The 22415-nt window shown below is 34.9% G+C and overlaps 2 protein-coding genes across 2 annotated transcripts in view; both read right to left on the bottom strand.

The window, feature by feature from the left end:
• The window catches only part of LRRC69 (leucine rich repeat containing 69), a 118875-nt gene extending 114911 nt beyond the window's left edge, over positions 1 to 3964 (bottom strand). Inside the window, exon 1 of the mRNA XM_026454917.1 lies at positions 2740 to 3964. The gene's annotated coding sequence lies outside the window, so the exon portion shown is untranslated. The remainder of the gene's footprint in view (positions 1 to 2739) is intronic.
• A 5577-nt stretch (positions 3965 to 9541) lies between these two features.
• Positions 9542 to 22415, bottom strand: part of OTUD6B (OTU deubiquitinase 6B) — a 16657-nt gene continuing 3783 nt past the window's right edge. Inside the window, exons 4-7 of the mRNA XM_023222934.2 lie at positions 17979 to 18291; positions 15954 to 16015; positions 12505 to 12611; positions 9542 to 11849 (exon numbers count right to left, since the gene is read on the bottom strand). Of these exons, the coding sequence (XP_023078702.1) occupies positions 11765 to 11849; positions 12505 to 12611; positions 15954 to 16015; positions 17979 to 18291 (567 nt within the window). The 3' untranslated portion in view covers positions 9542 to 11764. The remainder of the gene's footprint in view (positions 11850 to 12504; positions 12612 to 15953; positions 16016 to 17978; positions 18292 to 22415) is intronic.

The following is a 22415-nucleotide window of genomic DNA, read 5'->3' as shown; positions in this document are numbered from 1 at the left end:
GTTGTGGCTATTTCATATTGAACAATTTTTTCTCTTGCTTGCCTTTCTCCTTTTGTCTTTTGCTATAGAGGCTAGAAGAATCCAGATAGCACCTTCAACAGTGCCTAGAAACCTCTTTAGTGAGATCATGCAGTTGAGCTATACTTATTTTCCACTGTTTCATGGAAAATAAATTTCCAGCATTGCTAAAATTTCTGCTACTATGTCACAAGAGTCACCTTTCTTCCAGTTTCCAGTAATACCTCTCACCTTGTTTAAACTTTCACCAAAAGCTTCCTAAAGTGACATTAGGGTCCTGTTAACAGTCTCTTCAAGGCCTTTCTAACTTATACTCAAGCTCAGTTCCAAAGCTCCTACTTCATGGCTTAGTAGCAGCAAATTGTATATCCAGATTTATATAGCATATAGGTTTCATCACAGGAATTTGATCTTATATAACTATGGGAGCTGGTTAAGCCCTCTCTATAAGGTTGTTTACTTTTGTGCCCAGTGTTATGCCTTCCCTAAAATCCAGAGAAGCCAAAGGAGAAGATCTAGCAGAAGTGTCAGTACACAAAGTGGCAAAAAGTCTGACCTGTTGGTTCAAGGAAGATTTCCTGCTATTGACTGCTGGGTCCAGTCATAATGGATTAGAAAGAGCTAACCAGATGATGAAGTAAATGTGAAGTGGAAAAGCATTTAAATAAAAGCACGAAAAAAATGTTCATGGGCATGAAATACACAGGCCATGGGGAGTATAAATAATTGATTCTAGTGCATATATCTAAAGAAAGGAGTGATGGGAGGTGACGCTGGAGAAGTAAATAGGACCTGTCATGAAAGACCTCTTTTAAATGCCATGATAAGGAGACTTCATCCTATGGGAATAAGAAGCCATCATAAGGATTAGGTTAGAAAGTATATTAAAATATACCCAGAATTTGTTTTAATCAAGTGATTAAGAAGTGATAGTTATGAAGAAAATTTATACTTGAATCCCTAGAAACAGAAGGCATGGCATGCCACGCAGGGCCACGTGGGAAAGGACTGGGGGACTGTCAGCAGGTAGAATAGAGTAGCAAGGGTAGAAAGTCTAGGCCAGAGGGCCAGGCGCGGTGGCTCACACCTGTAATCCCAGCACTTTGGGAGGCCGAGGCGGGCAGGTCATGAGGTCAGGAGATTGAGACCATCCTGGCTGACACGGTGAAACCCCATCTCTACTAAAAATACAAACAAATTAGCTGGATGTGGTGGCAAGCACCTGTAGTCCCAGCTACTCGGGAGGCTGAGGCAGGAGAATGGTGTGAACCCAGGAGGCGGAGCTTGCAGTGAGCCAAGATCGCACCACTGTACTCTAGCCTGGGTGACAGCGCAAGACTGTTGTCTCAAAAAAAAAAAAAAGAAAGTCTAGGCCAGAGTCTTTATTTAAGTTCCTGTGGAAAATACAAAGCAGGGAAGGGTAAACAGTTTAGGACTGGCTAGTGTGAATAATTCTGGTGGGTTTTGGGATTTAGAGGTGGTCCCCAGTGGTCTGGTACCTGGCCCTGGGATGATTAAAGCAAAGGACTATTGTTTCCTAGGGTGTATGGGTCAGACAGAGGAGGTCTGGTTAGTTTGCATATCAAAGTCATGCTCCAGGCTGCACTTGCCCTTTGTTATCTCTAAGAACCAACTAACCCCAGTAGGAACGGCCCCTCCTCAGCCAGAAAGGTTTTTTAAGATGTCAAAACATCAGATTATACAAAAAATAAAAATTAAAAATATAAGTGATACAGGAAAGTGGTAGTCAGATTTGCATTTGTGGCAGTTCACTTTAGTAGCATAAAAGAATGGTTTAAGGGAGTAAGACCGGAGGCAGGAATGGCTTCTGTACTATTTCAGGTGATAGGGAAAACAAGATGGATATAAAGTGATAGGTATAACCTGGGTAAGACTGTGACTAGAATCTGGTCTCTTTGTAGGAACATTAGATAAGCCACAATTTAGGATGTAGAGAGATGAGAGTTGTGTAATATTTAGCAGGGTACAGCTGTGATGCAGGTCTAGGTTTATTAAGATACTGAGAATCTAGGAAAGAGAGATTCAGAAAAAGAGATGGAGTTTGCTCTTTCAAACCTTTGAGTTTTCACCTGTATCTTAAACACACTCCTTATGGACACCAGATGAAAATGAAAGGGTTGCTGATCTCTGTGCCATACATGCTAGCCTCATGGAATGTCAACATCTAGAGCTTTCCCAGCAACCCGAAATCAATCCATTTGGCAGGTAAATTGAAAAAATCACCAGCTTTTTGAGACAACAACAGCCCGTGAACTCAGCAAAAAACTAGGAATCTAAAGTTGAATGTTAATCCAGACGGTTACTGACTTATTGTGTAAATTTAGAAAGCCAGTCAAATTGCCTGTATCTATCTCTCTTCTCATCAGTAAAACAACAAGAAAGAATGCCAATCTATTCCACAGAGATTGTGTGGGAAACAGCTAACTAATGATTATAAACTATTCTGGAAGTATAAAGTGCTGTAAGAATGCTAAAATATACAGTATCCTAGGAACTCAAGGACCCTAAAATTGAAACAATCATTAATTTTATTAGCAGAGAAGGGTTGTTTCATTTATTAACATTCTATAATACAAAATAATCTGGCTAATTCTTAATATGACAAGGGCCCATGACAAATTAAAAATTTTGGAAGTTGGAAAAATGCATGAAAAACAGGAGTTCATAAACACAGGTTATGGCAGAAACCAATGTACTTACTTGATTTGTTTTGGCAAGCTTATTTTGTGATTTAAAATGTGGTCTGAGACTTGGGGTAAAAGTTTCAAACATGAGCAGATGCTTCATATACTTGAAAACTGCTGTAGAAATTCTGTCCTGTAATAAAGAAGGGTACTAGGTTTCTCTTTGTTAGTTTTCTTTTTAAATATGGAAATGGAAGGTTTGATTTAAAGGTCTTGGGATTCTCAAAGCCTACCTTTTGGAGTCACTTACTAGCTATCTGACTAGCCTGCCTTCTAGAGTCACTTACTAGCTACGTAGCTTAAGCAAGTTATTCATTCTCAATGTCCTCAAGTCTCATTTTCATTCTCTAAAAAATAGGGATGAAAATAGTAACCCCTACTTTCCATGAGGCATAAATAAGCCACATATGCAAAGCATTTAGCACACTGCCTGGCACACAGTAAGAGCTCAGTAAAAGGTAATGGTTTGCTGTTGTACAATCTCATATACACATTTAAATTAAGAGCTCCACTTTCTGTTAACAAATCTCAAGTGTGCAAGCACTACCCCTGAGACTGATAAAAGGTGCTAACATGTGCCCACTGTGCCAAAGATCTGTCTCCCTGATGCCACTTTCTTGCCACTATACTCTTCTTTATCCGTCACTACTTCAACTTATTGCTTAGATATCTGAGTACACTCTTGTTAGAGAAGCTCAAATGAGGGGCTAAAGATCTGCTGGAGATGTTATACAAGAGATACTTAAACTGGCTACGTGGCTGGAAATAGATTACTGGTTCACAGACTTTAAAACAGAAAGAGATTTGTAAGAAATACAGAGTTACCAACTCTTAATTTTGTCAAGTGAGGACATTTTTTTTTATTCACTCTCAACTACTGCCACCACAAATTCATAAAAGGACACTTTAAACCCTTCTGTTGAAAGAAGATGACATATATATAAGTTTACTTAAATTGATTAAATTTGCTTTATGAAAATCTCACTATCTTATACTAAATGTTGTTATGCTGCCAGTGAGATCAGTTTACAGACCAGCATCTAATTACCACTAGGCTAGAGTAATCTCTCAATATTGTACTTAAAAACACATACATAAATACACATATATATTTTTATATTTTGGGGAAGCTTTACCAAGTATTAAACATAGAAAACAGAAGTAGTCCATCAAAACAAAAAGTAGCAATGAATAGATTACAAAATAGAATACTGAGATAAACTAAGCAGTAAGAAAGCTAAACATCTACAAAGTCTAATAAAGTAAGGAATAAACCAAAAAGGGGATAAGATAATGTCAAGATTTTGGCATGGAAACTAAGCCTTTTTTTTTTTTTTTTTTTTTTTTTTTGAGACATAGTCTTGCTCTGTCTCCCAGGTTGGAGTACAGCAGTGTAATCTCTGCTTACTGCATGCAACCTCTGCCTCCTGAATTCAAGCGATTTTCCTGCCACAGCCTCCCGAGTAGCTGGGATTACAGGCATGCACCACCAGGTCCGGCTAATTTTGTATTTTTAGTAGAGACAGGGTTTCTCCATGTTGGCCAGGCTGGTCTTGAACTACTGACCTCAGGTGATCCACTGGCTTTGCCTCCCAAAGTGCTGGGGTTACAGGCGGGAGCCACCATGTCCAGCTGGAACTAGGTATTTTTGACTGAGAAAGTAAATTTAAGTTAGCAGACCAGGTGGAGACAGTGGTGGGTGAAACCGTTTGAAACCTCCAGCCACTGCTCACCTCTTGCTGAGTCTGCCACAAGGAAATCCTGGCTTAGTGGTAGACAGCCATTCTAATTTTTTTAGAGAAGCTGGAAATATGAATTTTTGGTGAAATCACCCCTTAAATGCTACCAACTACCTCACATCTGTTATTTTCTTTAAATCACTACACAGGTCTAACAAAATATGTCTCTGAGCCACATTCAGTCCAGCAGTTTGGAAGCTCTGACATAAGTGTGAAAAAGAAGGTCAAGGATAACATCCTAAAGGACATTCAGGTAAAGAGGCTCAGACCAGAACAGCACCTAAGGAGGAGGAACCATTTGGCAAAGAGTAGTGTATTAGTCAGGGTTCCCTAGAGGGGCAGAACTAATAGGATAGATATACATATGAAGGGGAGTTTATTAAGGAGTATTCACTCATAAAGTGAAGTCCCATAATAGGCCATTTGCAACGTGAGGAACAAGGAAGCCAGTCCAAGTCCCAAAACTTCAAAAGTAGGGAAGCCAAGAATGCAGGTCCAGGAGCCCTTGGCAAATCACTAGGGTAAGTCCAAGAGTCCCAAAGCTGAAGAACTTGGAGTCTGATGTTTGAGGGCAGGAAGCATCCAGCACAGGAGAAAGATGAAGGCGAGAAGACTCAGCAAGTCTGCTCATTCCACTTTCTTCTGCCTGCTTTATTCTAGCCATGCTGGCAGCTAATTAGATGGTGCCCACCCAGATTGAGGGTGGGTCTGTCTCTCCCAGTCCACTGACTCAAATGTTAACCTTCTTTGGCAACACCCTCAGAGACACACCTAGGAACAATACTTTGCATCTTTCCATCCAATCAAGTTGACACTCGATTTTAACCATCACAAGTAGTATCGTGGAAAAAGATAACTGCAAGGAGAGTGTAGTCTATAGTGCTAAAGGCAGCAGAGATTTCCAGTTAGTTAAGGATAAGTTAGCAGTTCCTGGTATTACTCTTAGAAGCAGTTTCAGTGACATGGTACAGACCAAATACAGACTGTTTTGAGTCAGGGGGAGGAGAGGAAGAAAGAACAAAACAAAACAAAATATATATAGATATTCAAAATTATAAGTTTAAATAAATAGCTCCATGTGCAAAGGGTATCATTCTTCAGCAATAATTAAAAGAAACTTTGTAAATATATTACAACATACACAAAATATTTCTTTAAAGCACTTGAATATTTTTTATGGACCTTAGGAAAGGTATTTCCTTAATTCACATTAATTCACCCACAATACCAAAAGAGTTTAAGAATATCAAAACCAAACTTGACAACCTCTATGTCAATCAAGAATCTTGACAGCTAAATCCTAAACAGAATATAAATATCAAAGTGTGAGATATTCAGTAGAAAGCAAAACAGAAATACTATCAGAATGTTTGCCTTATTATATCAGATATTTCTTGGTCTCATAATGGTCTCATAATATCCTATAAGTTACTGAAAATTTCCTACATGCTTAATTCTAAGAGCAACAGGGAAACAGTCCCTCATTCTAGCATTCCAAGGCTCTGCTTTATAAACCACCTTAACAATTCCACTTTTCCAAGAGATTAGTAGCCTATCACATTTCTGCCTCCCATTTAGGTGACATATAATACACCAATAACCAACCTGTAAAATAATAACTATTATTCTCATAAATACCATAAATTATATAGAATATGCTATATACATTATTGAAACATTCCTACTTATCTTTATAGTTCTCCTACTAGGAAAACATTATTATTCCTATTTTATGTAAGTAAACAGGAGCTCTGAAAAGTTAGTCAATAAGCGCCAGGGTCAAGACTGAAATAAGTCTGAACACAAAGACTACGATTTCCAGTACATGTAATAATGCTCAGTAATGTTCACGAAATATTCCAGCTCCCTGCCTTCAGGACACAGGGTAGGACTGCACTTCTGGGCACTTTCCTACTTAGGTGAAGCCATGTGACTAATTCCGACAATGAATGGAAATGAGATGTGTTTCTTCTAAGCCACAGAATTTACTTGCTGGAGGGAGATCCTCCAGAATGCTCTCTTCTAATAAAGTTTAAGATGGTGACAGCTTCAATAGTTTGGGACCTACAGTACAAAATCATGGAGCAGGGCCCTTGGCCAACTTGCAAAATGTAGCAATACAAGAAACACTCCCATGTTGGTATGTGACACCAAGATTTTTGAGTTGTTACCATAGCACAACTCAGTCTATCCTGAACGCTACCATCAGTAATCCCAAAAGCCAAATAAACACATTTTAATAGGTAAGAATATGAACAGAAAGGAAAAAAAGTTAAAGTCCATTCAGCTTTTTCAAAGGGGATTCATGTAAAGTCTGGCATTAAGCAGTTGCCAAAGTCATGTAAAGCAGATGACTAACTGCCTACTGTGTCCAATTTGTGATCTAAATGGTTTTCTTTAGAACTTTCCAAACTCGTTAGCAATAAAACTTATGATTTAGTAAGTGGTTCTCAACTGGGGACAGTTTTGTTCCCAGGGAGACATTTTTTGTTCTTACAACTTTGGAGGATGATGACACAGGTATTTAGAAAGGAGATGCCGCTGCTAAACATCTTACAATGACACAACAAAGAATTATCCAACTCAAAATGTTAACAGTGCCACTGATGAAACTCTCCGATCTAGGTATATAAGGCCTTTCCGATGTCAGTCACAAGACTAGGGGTGGGTGGGGGCTGGGGGGAATGCCTGATTCAAAAACAGCAATCTTTCCATCAGGATTTGGCAAAGTGAAGAAAATGCTTACTTATTGCAAATTAAAATCCAATGAGATACCATCTCACACCAGTCAGAATGGCTATGATTAAAAAGCCAAAAATTAACAGACGTTGCCAAAGATATGGAGAAAAGGGAACACTTATACACTGCTGGTGGGAATGTAAATTAGTTCAACCCCTGTGGAAAACAGTATGGAGATTTCCCAGAGAACTAAAGATGTAACTACCATTCAATACAGCAATCCCACTACTGGTTATCTACCCAAAGGAAAGGAAATCGTATTATCAAAAAACATCTACACTCCTGTTTATCACAGCACTATTCACAATAGCAAAGTCATGGAATCAACCTAAGTGCCTATCACTGGTAGATTAAAGAAAATGTGGTACATAGACACCATGGAATACTATGCAGCTATGAAAAAGAATGAAATCATGTCCTTTGCAGCAACATGGATGTAGCTGGAAGCCATTATCCTAAGTGAATTAACACAGAAACAGAAAATTAAATACCACATGTTCTCGCTTATAAAGTGAGAGCTAAACAATGGATACACAGGAACATAAAGATGAAAATAACAGACAGTGGGGACTCCCAAAGGGTAGGGGAGATTGATAAACTACCTATTGGGTACAATGTTCACTATTTAGGTGACGGGTTCTAGAAAAACACACATTCCAGCATTATAAAATATACCCATGTAACAAATCTGCACGTGTAACCTTTAAATCTAAAATAGAAAATTAAGAAATGAAATGAAAAATTTAAAAACTCATGTAATTTAAAGTGAGGTCATTATTTTTGTTCATCAAACTCATGCACTGGGGTTATTGATCCCCATGTTAATGCTATATTTGGTTAAAATTATAAACAATAAATAAGACTTTTTTGTCAATACAAGAGTGACAAAGAAAAAGGAGCTAGATTATAAATCATCCCTATTCACAGAAATAAAAATTCAGCAGCCTTATAGAAAGGCAGCAATTTGTTTCAGTATGTCATACTAGTCATCCTGATTATACTGAAATAAGACAACTATAAAACTTCTTCATGGTCAGTATATTAACAAAGGTTTTAATTTTTTTTGAACTGTATACTTATTTTATAGGATTCTTATATTTGTTTAGATTTATTAAAATCAGACATTATCCTAATTGGTATGTGAAGGTAAATTAGCTGAAACATTACTATTGGAAGTTAAGAAAAAATAAAGCTTTCTTGGGTTCCCTTTCTCCCTTCAACTGACCACAAGACTTGAAGAATTCATCCAAGGGCAAGGTAAATTAAAAAGCAGGCCTTTTGTGAGCACAATTCTAAATCATATCCATCTCTCTATTCCCAGCAGTCTGTTAACCTAATGCAACTCCTTACTCATATCCTGTTCTCTAAACTGATATTCTAAGCCTATCAACAAAACATTTTTTAAGCATGCAATGCAGACAGGTCAGGCAATGTGCTAGATATTTTAAGAGTGGTGAACAAGAAGTTCTTGTTTCTAAGCACTTAACACACTATGGAAAAAAAAATAGATGAAAAACAACTCAAGTAAGTGATTACAAGTGTGTAGGTATTAGAAAGAAACAGGTGTGGGGAGGGTTGTCTCAGTAGGTACTGTTAATATGTAAACTGACACTAGAAAGACAAGGAAGCTGGGTAAAGCAGGTTGGATGACACATTCAATTCTGAATGGTAGTTCCAAGACCTTAAGTGGGAGAGAACAATAGTGGGTTAAAAGACCCATGTGTTAAGAATTAAAACCTCATGAGAACTAAGATAAAGACTTAAGACAAGAGGAAACAATCAATGTATGTGATAACTTAACAGGCAGGGAAAACGTTTCATCTGTTCAATAAAAGTTTTAAAAAAAAAAGCATGAAATCCCCAAATAAATTATCAGAAAATCAACTGATCTAGTCCTTCAGCTAGTTCATAAGAACCTGCACCAAGAAGGCACAATATATATTAACAATTGTGTGAAAACATTAATTTGCACAAACTTCCTTCTTACTGCTCCACATTCTTGCACACAAACGTTTATTCTTTATGTTAACATCTATGGGTCTTAAAATATTTTTCGCTTACCCTAAATAAACACTCATTATTCTAAAAGGTTCTAAGCTTCCACCTGATTTCTAAGAGCTATAGCTTAAATGGCTATTACTTTATTTCTCTGTACTCTGGGGCATAAGCTATGTCATATATTTATTTGAAATCCCTTAAAACGTAAGAATCTGTGATTGTATTATTTTCAATTATATGTGAAGACAAAGTAAAGGTTGGATAAAATTCTAAAGCAAAATGAGTTTTCTCCACTTCTAAATTCTCGAATTGTTAAAGAATGACAATTCAAGCAAATAAATGTTGATTTAATTCATTCATCTTTTATTCTTTTTTTGGCAAACATCACATAATATAAGCAAAACTATATTGTTCACTATAGTTACACACATTCTTTTTTGCTTTATACAAGTTGTAAACATATTTAAGTGAATAAAATTCTTGGCTAAAGACATATTTCAGAACTCCGACATATACATTTCTGAGTTAGGACAAAAGAAAGCTTATGTAACTTCCATTAGATCATCATCATATGAAAAAGTAAATTAGCATATGCTGCTTTTAAATTAACATTGGTCATTTTATTTAAATACTTTTTTAGGTTATAGCTAAAATGACATTTATCTGAAGTTTTAGGAAAGAAAAGAAGCTGACCATACAAATTGTGTTCATAACCACATTGGCCACTTAAATTAAAAATATAACAAAATTGAAAAATAGACATATAACAAAAGATTCTAAATGTTATAAGGAAAAAAAGAAAAAACCTGCCAATAAGTTATTTTAGAATACTTTAGATGTAGATAACATTTATAATACTGGGTTTCATAATATGTTGGTTTATTACTTCCTAATGCTGACATTTTAATTTTAAAGTAACAGATTACTTCAAAATAAACCCAGAGCATTTAGTGTTTTACAATTTCATTCTTCTGTAAATTTCTGACACTAAAAATTCACATCAAGGATTACAAAACAGGCATCTTCAGAATATAATTTGTTTGGCAGGCAGAATGGCTTGTAATCTTTTGAACTGGAAAGCCTTCAGGCAGTACTTACTTGCTATCAATGACCCTGCCAGCTTCCCACACTGTTACCTGCTGGGCATGTGAAAAGACTGACACCCCATTTTTCATATTATAAACCCAATATTTACTTATAAAAATTAGTTGTACTCATGGGGCAAAAATTCAAATGTTATAAGCGATATTAAATCTCTAGTTTTATCTCTAGTTTGGGAAACATACATCAAACTAAAAAACTCTCATTTTCATAATATTTCCTTACATAAATTATGAGAGACGTTTGTATATATATCCTCTTAGAAAGAATACTGTTGTGAGTAACCTGAAATCTGAACTAGAATAACCATTCATATACAAAACTACTGTATACAAGTCTTAGCTTCCAAACAGTAGCTTTCAACTTCATTCATATATGTAACATAAAATTTCTCAAATATTTGAGTTGAAGGAAAGGTGACATTAATAAGGTTAATAAAGTAAGTGGCAATGGTTTTCTTCAAATCCTAGAGAATGAAGCAAGAAGGGGAACATCTGGTAAGACAAATTAGAAAAGAGGAAGAATTTCAAGTAAATGTGTCCTTGGACCTTTTACACTGCTACTCCCTAAAACCGCAAAGGTAAAGGCCACAAAATGCTTGTTCCTTCAAGGAAAGCAAAGTAGAAAACACAAAAGGAAATACGAAAATGTGTAGTTATGAAAGAATCAAGAGATGATGGTACCAACTCCAGTCCAATGCTTAAAAAATACCAAAGAATAACAAATGCATTAAAAAGACAGTAATCTATTAGGTCTTTTCTAAGTTATACACAAATAAAAAACTAATCTCTAATTCTTTAGAGATTTAAATTTGATGGAGAATACCTATTTACCTTTTAATTTGTCTCACTTCTTTAAACAACTGAATCCTATCTAAATAAATATTTTTAAATTCTTAATTATTAAAGCAACTTTCTTAGTTATGCTTTGATAAGGCTATATATATTAATAATAAAGCTTCACTGCATTAATCTCATCAATACCATGCTTACTGCAATCAAGTTCATTTTATAAGCAATAATTAAATTGACCATCACCGTACTACATTATTGCAATGACAAAGATATTGGGTAAACTTCTTCAAGACAAATTACATTGAAATGGTTATTTTGAAAGTTTTTAGGAATGGGGGAAAAGGGAGAATTAAAAACATTGAAAATTTGTTCCAACACAAAACAGAATGTCCATGATCTTACATAAATGAAAGTATCAGCTAATAGGGTACCATCTTGGTCTCTGAATGATGTTCTCCACAATGAACTTACAAATTTTTAAAATTCCACTAAGACGACACTGGTTAAAGTTTATCTCTTACATATTTCTAAAAACACCTGTTAGTAGCTTTGCCATAAAACTGATTTAAGGTAGTTGTGTTTTTCAGTAGCATATAGAACAACCCAACACTTGGTAGAAATACTCAGTTCGGCACACTGTATTAAAACATAATTGTACAACATTGTATAATTAGCTGCAATTTTCAGTAACTATGTTTACCAACCGTGTAACAGAATTATAATGTTCTCCTAAGCCATATGCATGTCTCATATATCTGAAATTAAAAAAAAAATGAGCAGTTTTGATGAAAGTAATTTTTATATATATATATGCTTATTATATATATATAAACCAATGATTCTGAATGACTCAGTCCACATGGGCATCACTCAATAGACTACGTAGACATATTAACTAAGAGTTCAACACCATTTGAAAAGTGGCAGCAGTCAGCAAGATCTGGTTCAAACACTGGGGGTAAAATGAAAAGGCTGAGATGCTGAGGGTTCAATAAGCTTAAATTGTCACCTAGCCATTGATGACTATCTTAATAGGTTTAGTTGACAAATACTAAAGGCAATAGCAAATCCTGCATGCTGTACTTCAGAAGAGATTTCTAAATCATGTAAAATATTTTCAAAAATGAAGAAAAATAAATCTAAGGAATAAACAAGTAACATGAATGTATTTCAACTTTTACACTTGTTGAGAAACTTTTAGCATTACTAATGTCAAACCAGGACAATATACAAACTAGTCCTACAATTCTATAACCTTTAGAAATGACTTTATTCTTAACTCACACACAAAAATAAATCGCTAGACGTTTAAAAAATTATCTAAGTCATATATTTTAACACATATAATCTAAAATTTTTTATATTATTTTGTACTGTGAAAAATAAAAGTAAAAATGTCTAGGTACTTACACAAGTATTAGTGGGTTTTTTGAATATTCTTCGCCAACTATAATGGGAGGAGAATCTGCCTGTATTATCTCTATTGGTGTTTGTAAAATGTGAGACAGAGCTCTTAGCTATAGGAAGAAAAAAAGTATGAGTAAGGAAAATAAAAATGTTAATCACATTCAAATAGTAAACTACTGAAGTATGTGTGAATGTGTAACCAGTCACAGCAGGGATATGTTGTGTTCACTCCTGTACACAGAGAGCCTGGTAATATAGTGGGAACTTAATAAATACCTGTTGAATAAATATAATACAGATTGAATATCCCTTATCCTAAATGCCTGGAACCAGAATTGTTTTAGATTTTGAATTTTTTCAGATTTAGGAATATTTGCATATACTACACGAGATATCTTGAGGATGGGACTCAAAGCTAAACACAAAATTCATTCATGTTTCATACATATCTTACACACATAGGATGAAGGTAATTTTATCGAATATTTTAAATAACTTTGTGCATGAAACGAAGTTTTGAACTGTGACCTGTCACATACAGTGTAGAATTTTCCACTTGTGATGTCAGCCCTCAAAAAATTTGATTTGGGAGCATTTCAGATTTCAAATTTTCAGATTAGGGATGCTCAACTTGTATTTATTAAATCAAAGGCAGAGACTGCTCAAGTCCTGCCTGCACAACAGCTTTGTAAAACATATCAATGCCACAGCTAATGAACAGCGGCAATGGGTAGACTAGGTATATTATACTAGTCTCTCTACTTTTGAATATGCTTGAAAATGTTCATAACAAAAAGATTTTTAAAATACCATTGCTCAAGCACCAGGCCAAATAAATTACAGTGTGAGAAAACGGGCAGGGGGGAAGAACAAAATACTTTTTTTTTTTTTTTAAGTTTTCAGATACTGTTGACAACCACTGTTCTATAATTTTCAAAGCAAGAGTAGGATGAGATATATATATGAATTATACTCCCCTATCAATGAATTTCTATCTGATTAAAATACACAATTTTAAGTAATTTCATACCACACAATATAAAATTAGAGCCTAAAGCCAGATGAATAATGGTGAATAATGAACATTAATGCTAACATTTTTTAAGACTTATTACGATTACGGGCCAGGCACGGTGGCTCACACCTATAATTCCAGCACTTTGGGAGGCCGAGGCAGGCAGATCCCTTGAGTCCAGGCATTCGAGACCAGCCTGGGCAACATGGTAAAAATCCTGTCTCTACAAAAAAATACAAAAATAAACGAGGCGTGAGGGATCATTTGAGCCTGGGAGGCAGAGGTTGCAGTGAGCCAAGATCACGCCACTGTACTCCAACTGGGGTGACAGAGTGAGATCCTGTTTCAAAAAAAAAAAGACACATGACCAAGCACTCAAGCACTTTAAACACTTTGTGTATTAATTCCTTTAGAGATTTAAATCTGACAGAGAATAACTATTTACCTTTGAATTTGTCTCACTTCTTTAAACAACTGAATCCCATCTAAATAAATATTTTTATGGGATAGGTACTGTTGTTATTTTAAAGACCTAGAATCTAAGGCAAAAAAAGGGTTACGAGACTTGTCAAAGCCACTTGAACTCAGGAGTTCAAGATCAGCCTGGGCAACACAGGGAGACCCCGTTTCTACAAAAAATACAAAAATTAGCCAGGCATGGTGGTGCATGCCTGTAGTCCTAGCAACTCAGGAGTGGGAAGAAAGCTTAAGCCTAGAAGATTGAGACTGCAGTGAACAATGATGGATAGTACCACTGCCCTCCAGCCTGGGTGACAGAGCGAGACTCTGTCTCAAAAAGAAAATAAAAATCATAATGCCCCAATCCATGGGGGGACTATGGGATATGTTCTTGCCCCATTACAAGAACATTCTACTGATGAACATAGTCCTTCCTGAGGTTTTCAAAGAATGTAAGAAATTACTTCAAAAAATATGGAAAGGGCTGTGCCGCATGGCGGTAAATCAAAAACGTTCCTTTGAAGCACATTTTTCTTATACCTAAAATATCATTTTAAAGAAACTAGCATAAAATAGAGGATGGGAACCAAACTCTGGAAATCCTACCATGCCTTCTAACTTCAGAAATCATAGAATGATTTTCTCTTTAATAACTTAAATTTACTCTATTGGGAAAACTGCAACTCTTACTTCAAATGAATTCACAGATGAAAAAAAAAGTGTAAGTATCCTTCAAAAGATGTTTTAAAAGGCTTTTCTTAATTTCTTGATTTAATCTCTAATACTCACAAGAATGATCCTTTTAAGGAAGTTCAAGTATTTTTAACTATTCCTAATGTATTAACAAAGCCACTATGAAAACTTTCTGAGTTTCAGAGGCATAGAAATCTAATAGATACAGTTCCCTCTGGTGGAAATGCACATACACAGCACTACTGAGAAAAAGATTTTGGAGCAACTTTCATGTTGCATCTTCAAATGAAGCAGTTCTTAGTGAATTATTTAGAGCCACAGACTATTCATGATGATTAATCATCATTATATATTACTAATTGCACTGCCTAGGTTCATCCATCTGGCACTCCAGCTTACAAACTTTTATGCAGGTACTCTCTGCCTTACTTAATGCTCAAAAATGCTCTACTGAGTACACAGAGAGGGTTTATTATGGCCATATAGTAACCAAGAAACTCAAGCTTGGGAGGATGGCTGACTCCCTGTGGCCACAAAACAGAGAGGTAGAAGAAAATGCCAGGACTTGAACCTAGGACTTTCTTTCTTATCCCGTCTAATACCCAGGCTGCTTCATCATCATCTGGCCTACTTAACTGTGTGTGTTTTTTTTTTAATTTGTTTCAACAAAACAGAGTTAACAGTCGGATTTTTTAAAATTAGAGCTAAAAAGAAATCTTGATAACTTTCCATTACGTGACTGAATATACTGTTTTCTTACATATGAATTTAATGCATCAACTACTGCTTTCAAGTAAGTCAGTCACTATCAATTAGGAATTCAAAATACAATTGTAATAAATATGTTGTGGTAGGATTTGGTCTGTAATTTCATATAATTTTTTTTCCATTTCTGATGTAAAAAAGATATTTTTCCAATAATGACTTTGATCAGCTGAGCTACTAGGCTAAATTTTACTTTACTTCAGTAAAATTTTCACTTTCCTAAGTCCAGAAAATCAAATGTATTGCCAATACTAGTATCACAATGAAAAGACTTACACATATGTATCTCCAACACACAGATCTAACACTGAGCTATTTAAAATGAAATAGTGCTTCAGTCCCTCAACATACATACTTTAATTACAGACCTAATCATGTTAACTCCCTATTTCTTTGTCAGTTGAGAATAGCAAATACATAAAGAAAGGGAATCTTCAAAGAGAATTTGGGATCAGCTGAGAAACATCTAAAACCTACAGAAGGAACAACCCACAATCACTATGAATAACTACAAACTTACCTCAAGTTGACCTCCCCACGCAGCTGTGTTTACAATATCATCACAGTACTTCTGAAACTCTTCTGTAGAGAATAGGTCAGAACAAAGCACTTAAATAATTTTTGTAACTCATGTTACAAAATTCCTTTAATAGTTTCCACAATTCCTGACAAAAATGCCCAAGTTATAAACGTTCTCCTTCTTTATCAGTATCCTCCAGAATCTAATCTAACTACCAGGTCCAAACTTAATTCGCCCCAACTTTCTACCACATTTCCATCCAAGAACAAAGGAGTCCATTTGGGCTTTTCTTCTTCTGTTGGAGGCCCAGATACCCTACCTATATAACAAACCTACCTCACTCTACCCCAAGCAATGACCCCCAGAACTGCCACAATATTCACTATCTTGACATGTGTTTTGAATCCCAAACCTGCATCCAACAGAATACCATGAAAGACAAAAAAAAAAAAAAGTAATTCCTGTATAATACTGTAAGACTCCGGGAAATATATGAAGAGAATTCGAGTAAAAGTACAGATAAATTGAAATTTCTTCCCCAGAGATAGCATCAAACAGTGCCTCCACTTGTTATTTTGGAAGCACTTACATTATCTGCATAAGTATCAGTTCTAACCAAGGAAAGGGCTTTTCAGATCAGCCCTGAGAAGTAAAAGACCTAATCACTAAATTTACAATGTGTATATTTTGTGCATACACCTTTTTATATGGTATGTTAAAAAGGAAAACAATTATCCTTGATGGAGGGAAAGAAATTATGGACATCTAAAAGAAAAATATGTCTCATGTGTTTGTCTCAGACCCTATTAAATACTCAGTGTTCAGAACAGTGCCTCAATTAATATTGATTGAATAAATAAAGATAATTAATTAAGTCTTTTGTGTTTTTCTCTGACTCAGCATACTAAACTGCCACCTCCTCTATGCCCTACAACTAGCACAATTGGGGAGTTTCAATGATTTAGTAATCTGGGAGATAAATGACTGAAGAGTCATTTATCACACTGCCTATGCATGTATCAAGATATATGGAAAAAATGTGTTTTATGTCCCATAGCAAATTCTGTTTATTTAGAAAACAGCAATGACCTAAAACAGCAAGAGATAAGTTAACATTTCCAATATGACATCTATGGGAAATTAATTCACTACAGAATTAGATATGCTTAAGTCACTCTTGAGATCTGTCAACAGATACCTTAAGCCATACAAACTAAAGGAGACATACTTGACTGCCAATGCTTATTCTTATCAATTCTGCATCATTCTCTACCTTTCCTCCATGGAGGACAGACTCCACTAAAGGAAAGTCAACCTTAACCTTCCTCTTTCCAACCCATTCTAGCCATATGACTTGTTCCCAATGGATACTGCCAAACCCACCATCTTCTCTCAAGGACTAATAGTCCTCTATTCCATTCTTTACTCCCCCAAAACCTATTCAGATTTTTACTTGCTCTCTTCCTCATCTGCTAGTTGTGTACTTTTTTACTTCCTCATAAATATTTTATCTTAACTGTGGAAAGTATTGTATAGAATAAAGCAGGTTATTAACTCCTTTGTTTTACTTGAACAGTAATCTTCCTAATTACAGCTTATTGTAAATAAAAGTAAAGTTCCCAAATTATAGGATAAAAGGAGAAAATGGTTTTCCTAGTCATTCTCTCCTTATGGTCTTCAGACCCTATATACACTTCCTGAAGCTTACCTTCAATACTTCATTCACTTTGCCAAATATGAACTTACATTTTTTTCAAAAATGATTAATCTTATTCCCATTTCTATCTTACATAAAATGAGTAACATATTATAATTACAAAATAACTAACTAATTAAGAAATCTTAATAGAGAAAAACATACCAACATCTACTGAAATTACAGAAAATAATTCTGCCTAAATCTGGTGATGCTTTTTCCTCATAAGGTTCATCTGGGTTCTTCTCATGCTCAGTGCTAGAAAGCATTGTATTTAAAAACAACTACAACAAAGCAACAATAAAATATAGTAAAGAAAAATAAATTACCTGTAGTATACATATCTCCTGTATTTGGGTTTGTTAAAAATGGCAGAAAGTCTTCCACATGGCTTTGCATATACTCAGCAGTCTGATTTCTCAAGGCAACCACAGTCAGAGCACAATCCTTTTCTTTCAGTTGATCTTCAATGGCTCTATACATACAGTGGCCATCAGATGGAATCTGTTTCATTTCTAACTGTCTAGCTGCCAATATTTGAGCAAGTTTCTCACTTTCCATATGTCTGGCTCCTGATAAGTTTTCAATTTCAGCTTCAGCTATCCGTTCTTCTCGCTCCTTTTCCAATGCAGCTTTCTTTTCCTAAGAAAAGGAGAATAGATGAAAGTTAATACATAATAATTAGGACTAATTCTCATTTATTAAGGGAATGGAAATGTAAAGGTCTCAAAACTTTTTGGTATTTTTTCTCCCTTCTGGCACAAGCACTATCACATTGATCATCTCAAGAATTTTCTACAAGGTAAGCTCCTTACTATCTTACACATTTGTGTGTTTCCACATCTTGCTCTATACTGAACATTAAGAAAGCCCTCTAATTTTTCTTTAAAGTCCACTTAAAAGCTACACACCAAGTTTCTATAAACTTTACTTACTGATTTCAAAGTATTATCTTAAGACTGAGTTATCCTAGGCCATAAAGCACATTATTATTATATTAAAACCCAGGCTAATCCAGCCTTCTTATCACTCCACCAGTAACGTGTTAATATGACACAGCCTTTAGAAGGGTACAGGCAGACACCCTTTTTATCTAGCTTTTTAAAATGTCTGTATACACATACATTTAATTAACAAATATTTTGTAAAAAAAAAAAATTAAAACATAAGAGATAGACTAAAGCTCCCCTAACACCACTGTCATCCCAGTGCTTGCTCTAGAGGTTTGGTATGTATCCTTCTAGGTTGTTTTTCTATTCATTTTAATAAATATAGTATACTCTCGAAATAATGTATAAATTCTTAATAAAAATGGTATCATGTTAAATTCTACAATTTGCTTTCCTTATGCAAAATGTCTGATAAGCTCCTCTCATGGAAATATATGCAAGGATGGAGCGGGGTGAGGGCAATGAGAGATTTGTGACACAAAGAATAGACAGGATGTGTGGAGGGAAGGTTGGGGAAGAAGAAAGGAAAAAAAATTCCTAACAGATGGACCAGTAATGATCAAAAGCCAGAAAGCACTATATGTTTCATAGCTAAAAACAGTTCAGAGAGCTACAGTGCCAGAGAAAAGTGTCAAGAGATGAAATTGGAGGCAAAAAGGATAGGCATATAGTTAATACACAGTAGGTCTATACTTAACATAGTACTAAAAAGAAACTGCAATATACACAAAATATTTATAGTGCTTTCTCTCTAGATGACAGGATTCCAAAATAAGTTTCATTTTGGGGTGGGTGTATATGTGTGTATGTCTGTATGTATGTTTTTCTGCATCTTTCTAATTATCTACCATATATATTGTTTGCACACTCGAGGGGAAACTGCTTTATAATTTAAAAATAAAAACTAAGTTATATAAATTGATATTAGTAATAAGTTACAGTGAAGGATTTGGTAAGCCAAGAATAGGAAAAGGTAAAGAATTCCATACTGCTAGCTCTAATTCCTCCTTGGAACAAAAGTGAATGGGAAGGCAAGTTTCAATTAAACTTATTGTCATGTACCTGTAGTACTTGCCTGTTATCTGCCATGCTAGATGAACCTAAAGTGATTTCTAAGTTACCTGAATGAAAAGCAGTAATATCTCCCTAATAAAACATAGCCTATTTAAGGTTTATATAAGTAATAGGAAGAAATTTATTTCACTTATTTTTATTTATTAGAACTGTGGATCACAGAGGCATAAAATCTTAAAACACAAGATGGCACTATTACTTTATAAAAGACTAAAAAAGTTTCAGAGGGGAGAGGAAGAATAAGCACCTTAGATATCATCTAATCCAAAACCCCTCATTTTCCTCTTCTGAGGAAACAGCACGCAGAAAGATTTCCAAAGGCCATACAGCTGGTAAGAGCAGAGCAGGGACCAAGGACAACACAGAGAGCTCCTTCTATCCAGGCACCTGAATCAGAATAAAAGTTGGAGCAGACAGGAGCTGGAGTTAATGATGTCATGTACTATTTACTTGAAGAGTGGCACTTTATCCTATCTGCAAAACTGTTTAAGCAACTAAAATACTAATTCTAATAATTTCATTTTTTCCCTTCATGCTTTGCTTCATTAGAACAAAGCAACTGAGTTTCCTTTTCAGGGCACTAGGTAAGAAATCCACTGAATTCTTTTTCCAGCAGTATATAGTTTCCCAAGAGCACAAGGCACTTTGGTTTCTACAGCTATAGTACTGGAGATAGAATGGCACTAGTAAGTTCTAATAAAAACATATAAAAGATGAAAATACCATGTAAATCATAAAAATATTGTCAATAAAACTAGAGTCATGTTGATATAGTAATATAGCAAAGAAGACTCAAAGGGAATATTAAGAGCTGGATACCAGTCCTGGGTTTGTATCAAACTTTTAGTGTACCATTGAGAGAATCTGGGTCTACTTTCTCGTTGGAAAATACAGAAATTGAATTCAATCTCATTCCAGCCCTCAAATTCCATATTTTTGGAACCCAGTTCTTCTAAGTTCTGTTTTAGACTCTTTCTATCATATCAAAAAGCTTCTAAGTTCTTTGAATTAAATAAAATACTATGTTCTTCTAGACTAAAAATAAAGAGATATGCTCTACAATATTCCACGATATTTTTAAAATAAATCTTTATAAAGTTTTATCCTGTTTTTCTCCCAGAGTTGTATCCTTCCCAAAGATAAACATCATTAATTAAATGATTTTTCATTCCTTGGTGCTTCTGGCAAAAAAGGAGGTTCCACAGCTGACTATAAAAGATACTAAATGGTTTGAGAGTATAACTGACAAAGGTATTAATTCCAGTTGTGCAGTATCTTAGGGAAAAGTAACAAAATTTTTGAGAAAAGTAAGGGAGTTTTCATTTTGTTTGTTTTGTTGTCAGAGGTCCACCTGGGGAGGAACAAGTTTTGATAAAGACAGGTCTTGTGCCCTTAGGTTTTCCAGAATTAAATAGGCTATTATAAGATGCTTCAATTACTAAGTAGATGTAATTCCAATATTTTGTTATGCTACTGGCATGCAAAAATTCTGCCTTTCCTTTTTGATCTATAGAAGCTAGACGACAACTGTGAGATCATCACAAAAGAATGCATATCATAAGCAGACAATCTCCAAGATTCCATGAGACCTAAATTTTATGAATCTACAAAATTCACAATTATATTTACTCAAGAATAAAATTCTATACAAGAATGAGAAATGTTTGACTCTGTGCATTTCATCAACTTTCAAACAAAAAAAGACATTGCTTTTAGGTTTAATTTTTTAAAAGGCATACTAGGCACTACTTAATATAGAAAAAGACATTGCTTTTAGGTTTTATTTTTAAGAGGCATACTACGCACTACTTAATATAGAAACGATACTATCATTTGTTGACCCATTAGTTCTCCAGGCCTGTGTTAAAGGCTTTGGAAATAGTACAGTATTTAACATTCACAATGAATTAGCTTATGAAGTAGCTATAATTTGCCCGTTTTATAGATGTGAAACTGAAGCTTAAAGAACCATACCCAAAGTATAATAGTAAATGAAATTAAAACCTCATCTGTTTGACACTAAACTCCATGCTCTACTAAATTACATACTATGTCATAAGATGCAAAACGAGTTTAAAAATATGCATTTAAACCATAGAAAACATCAAGTGTTAATAAAATAATACTTGTAACTAAAAAGACTGAATTTAATCATTTTTCTTTTTCAAATTCAAAGGGACTTACCTATCTAATCTCATTTCTATAATGCTGATATGAACTAGCTACTTCCAATAAATCAGTTTCCTTATAGCTCTTCAATAATACAATATATCATCCCCACATTTGTTTTTGTGCATGCTGTTTCTCCTATTTGGAATATCTTATCTAAATAATATTTCTTTCAAATTCCAACCCATTATTAGCATGACGAACTTTCCCTTCTCTAAATTCTCATAATTAACCATTATATAGATACCTATATAATTATCTAAGAAGTTTGTAACCATTATATAGATACCTACATAATTATCTAAGAACATGTATCTACATGTTAACTTCTAGGTTCAAATCCTTATTTCTCACCCAATGGTATAGTTCTTAGCCAGGGTTGTGCATCACAATCCCCTGAGCCCACATTCTGAACTTTTAAGTCTGGGATAATATATTTGCAAAAAAAACTACTTTGCACTCCCACTCCCAGCTTTACTCTCCTATGAGAGCTGCAACCTGAATATGTTATTTTATATTCTCTCACTCCCAGCGTCACTCTCCTATGAGAGCTGCAACCTGAATATGTTATTT

Source organism: Piliocolobus tephrosceles, chromosome 7 (genome assembly GCF_002776525.5).
Source record: "Piliocolobus tephrosceles isolate RC106 chromosome 7, ASM277652v3, whole genome shotgun sequence".
Lineage (NCBI taxonomy): Eukaryota > Metazoa > Chordata > Mammalia > Primates > Cercopithecidae > Piliocolobus > Piliocolobus tephrosceles.
The sequence above is the reverse complement of the archived record's forward strand: the minus strand, read 5'-3'. Positions and strand labels throughout refer to the sequence as shown.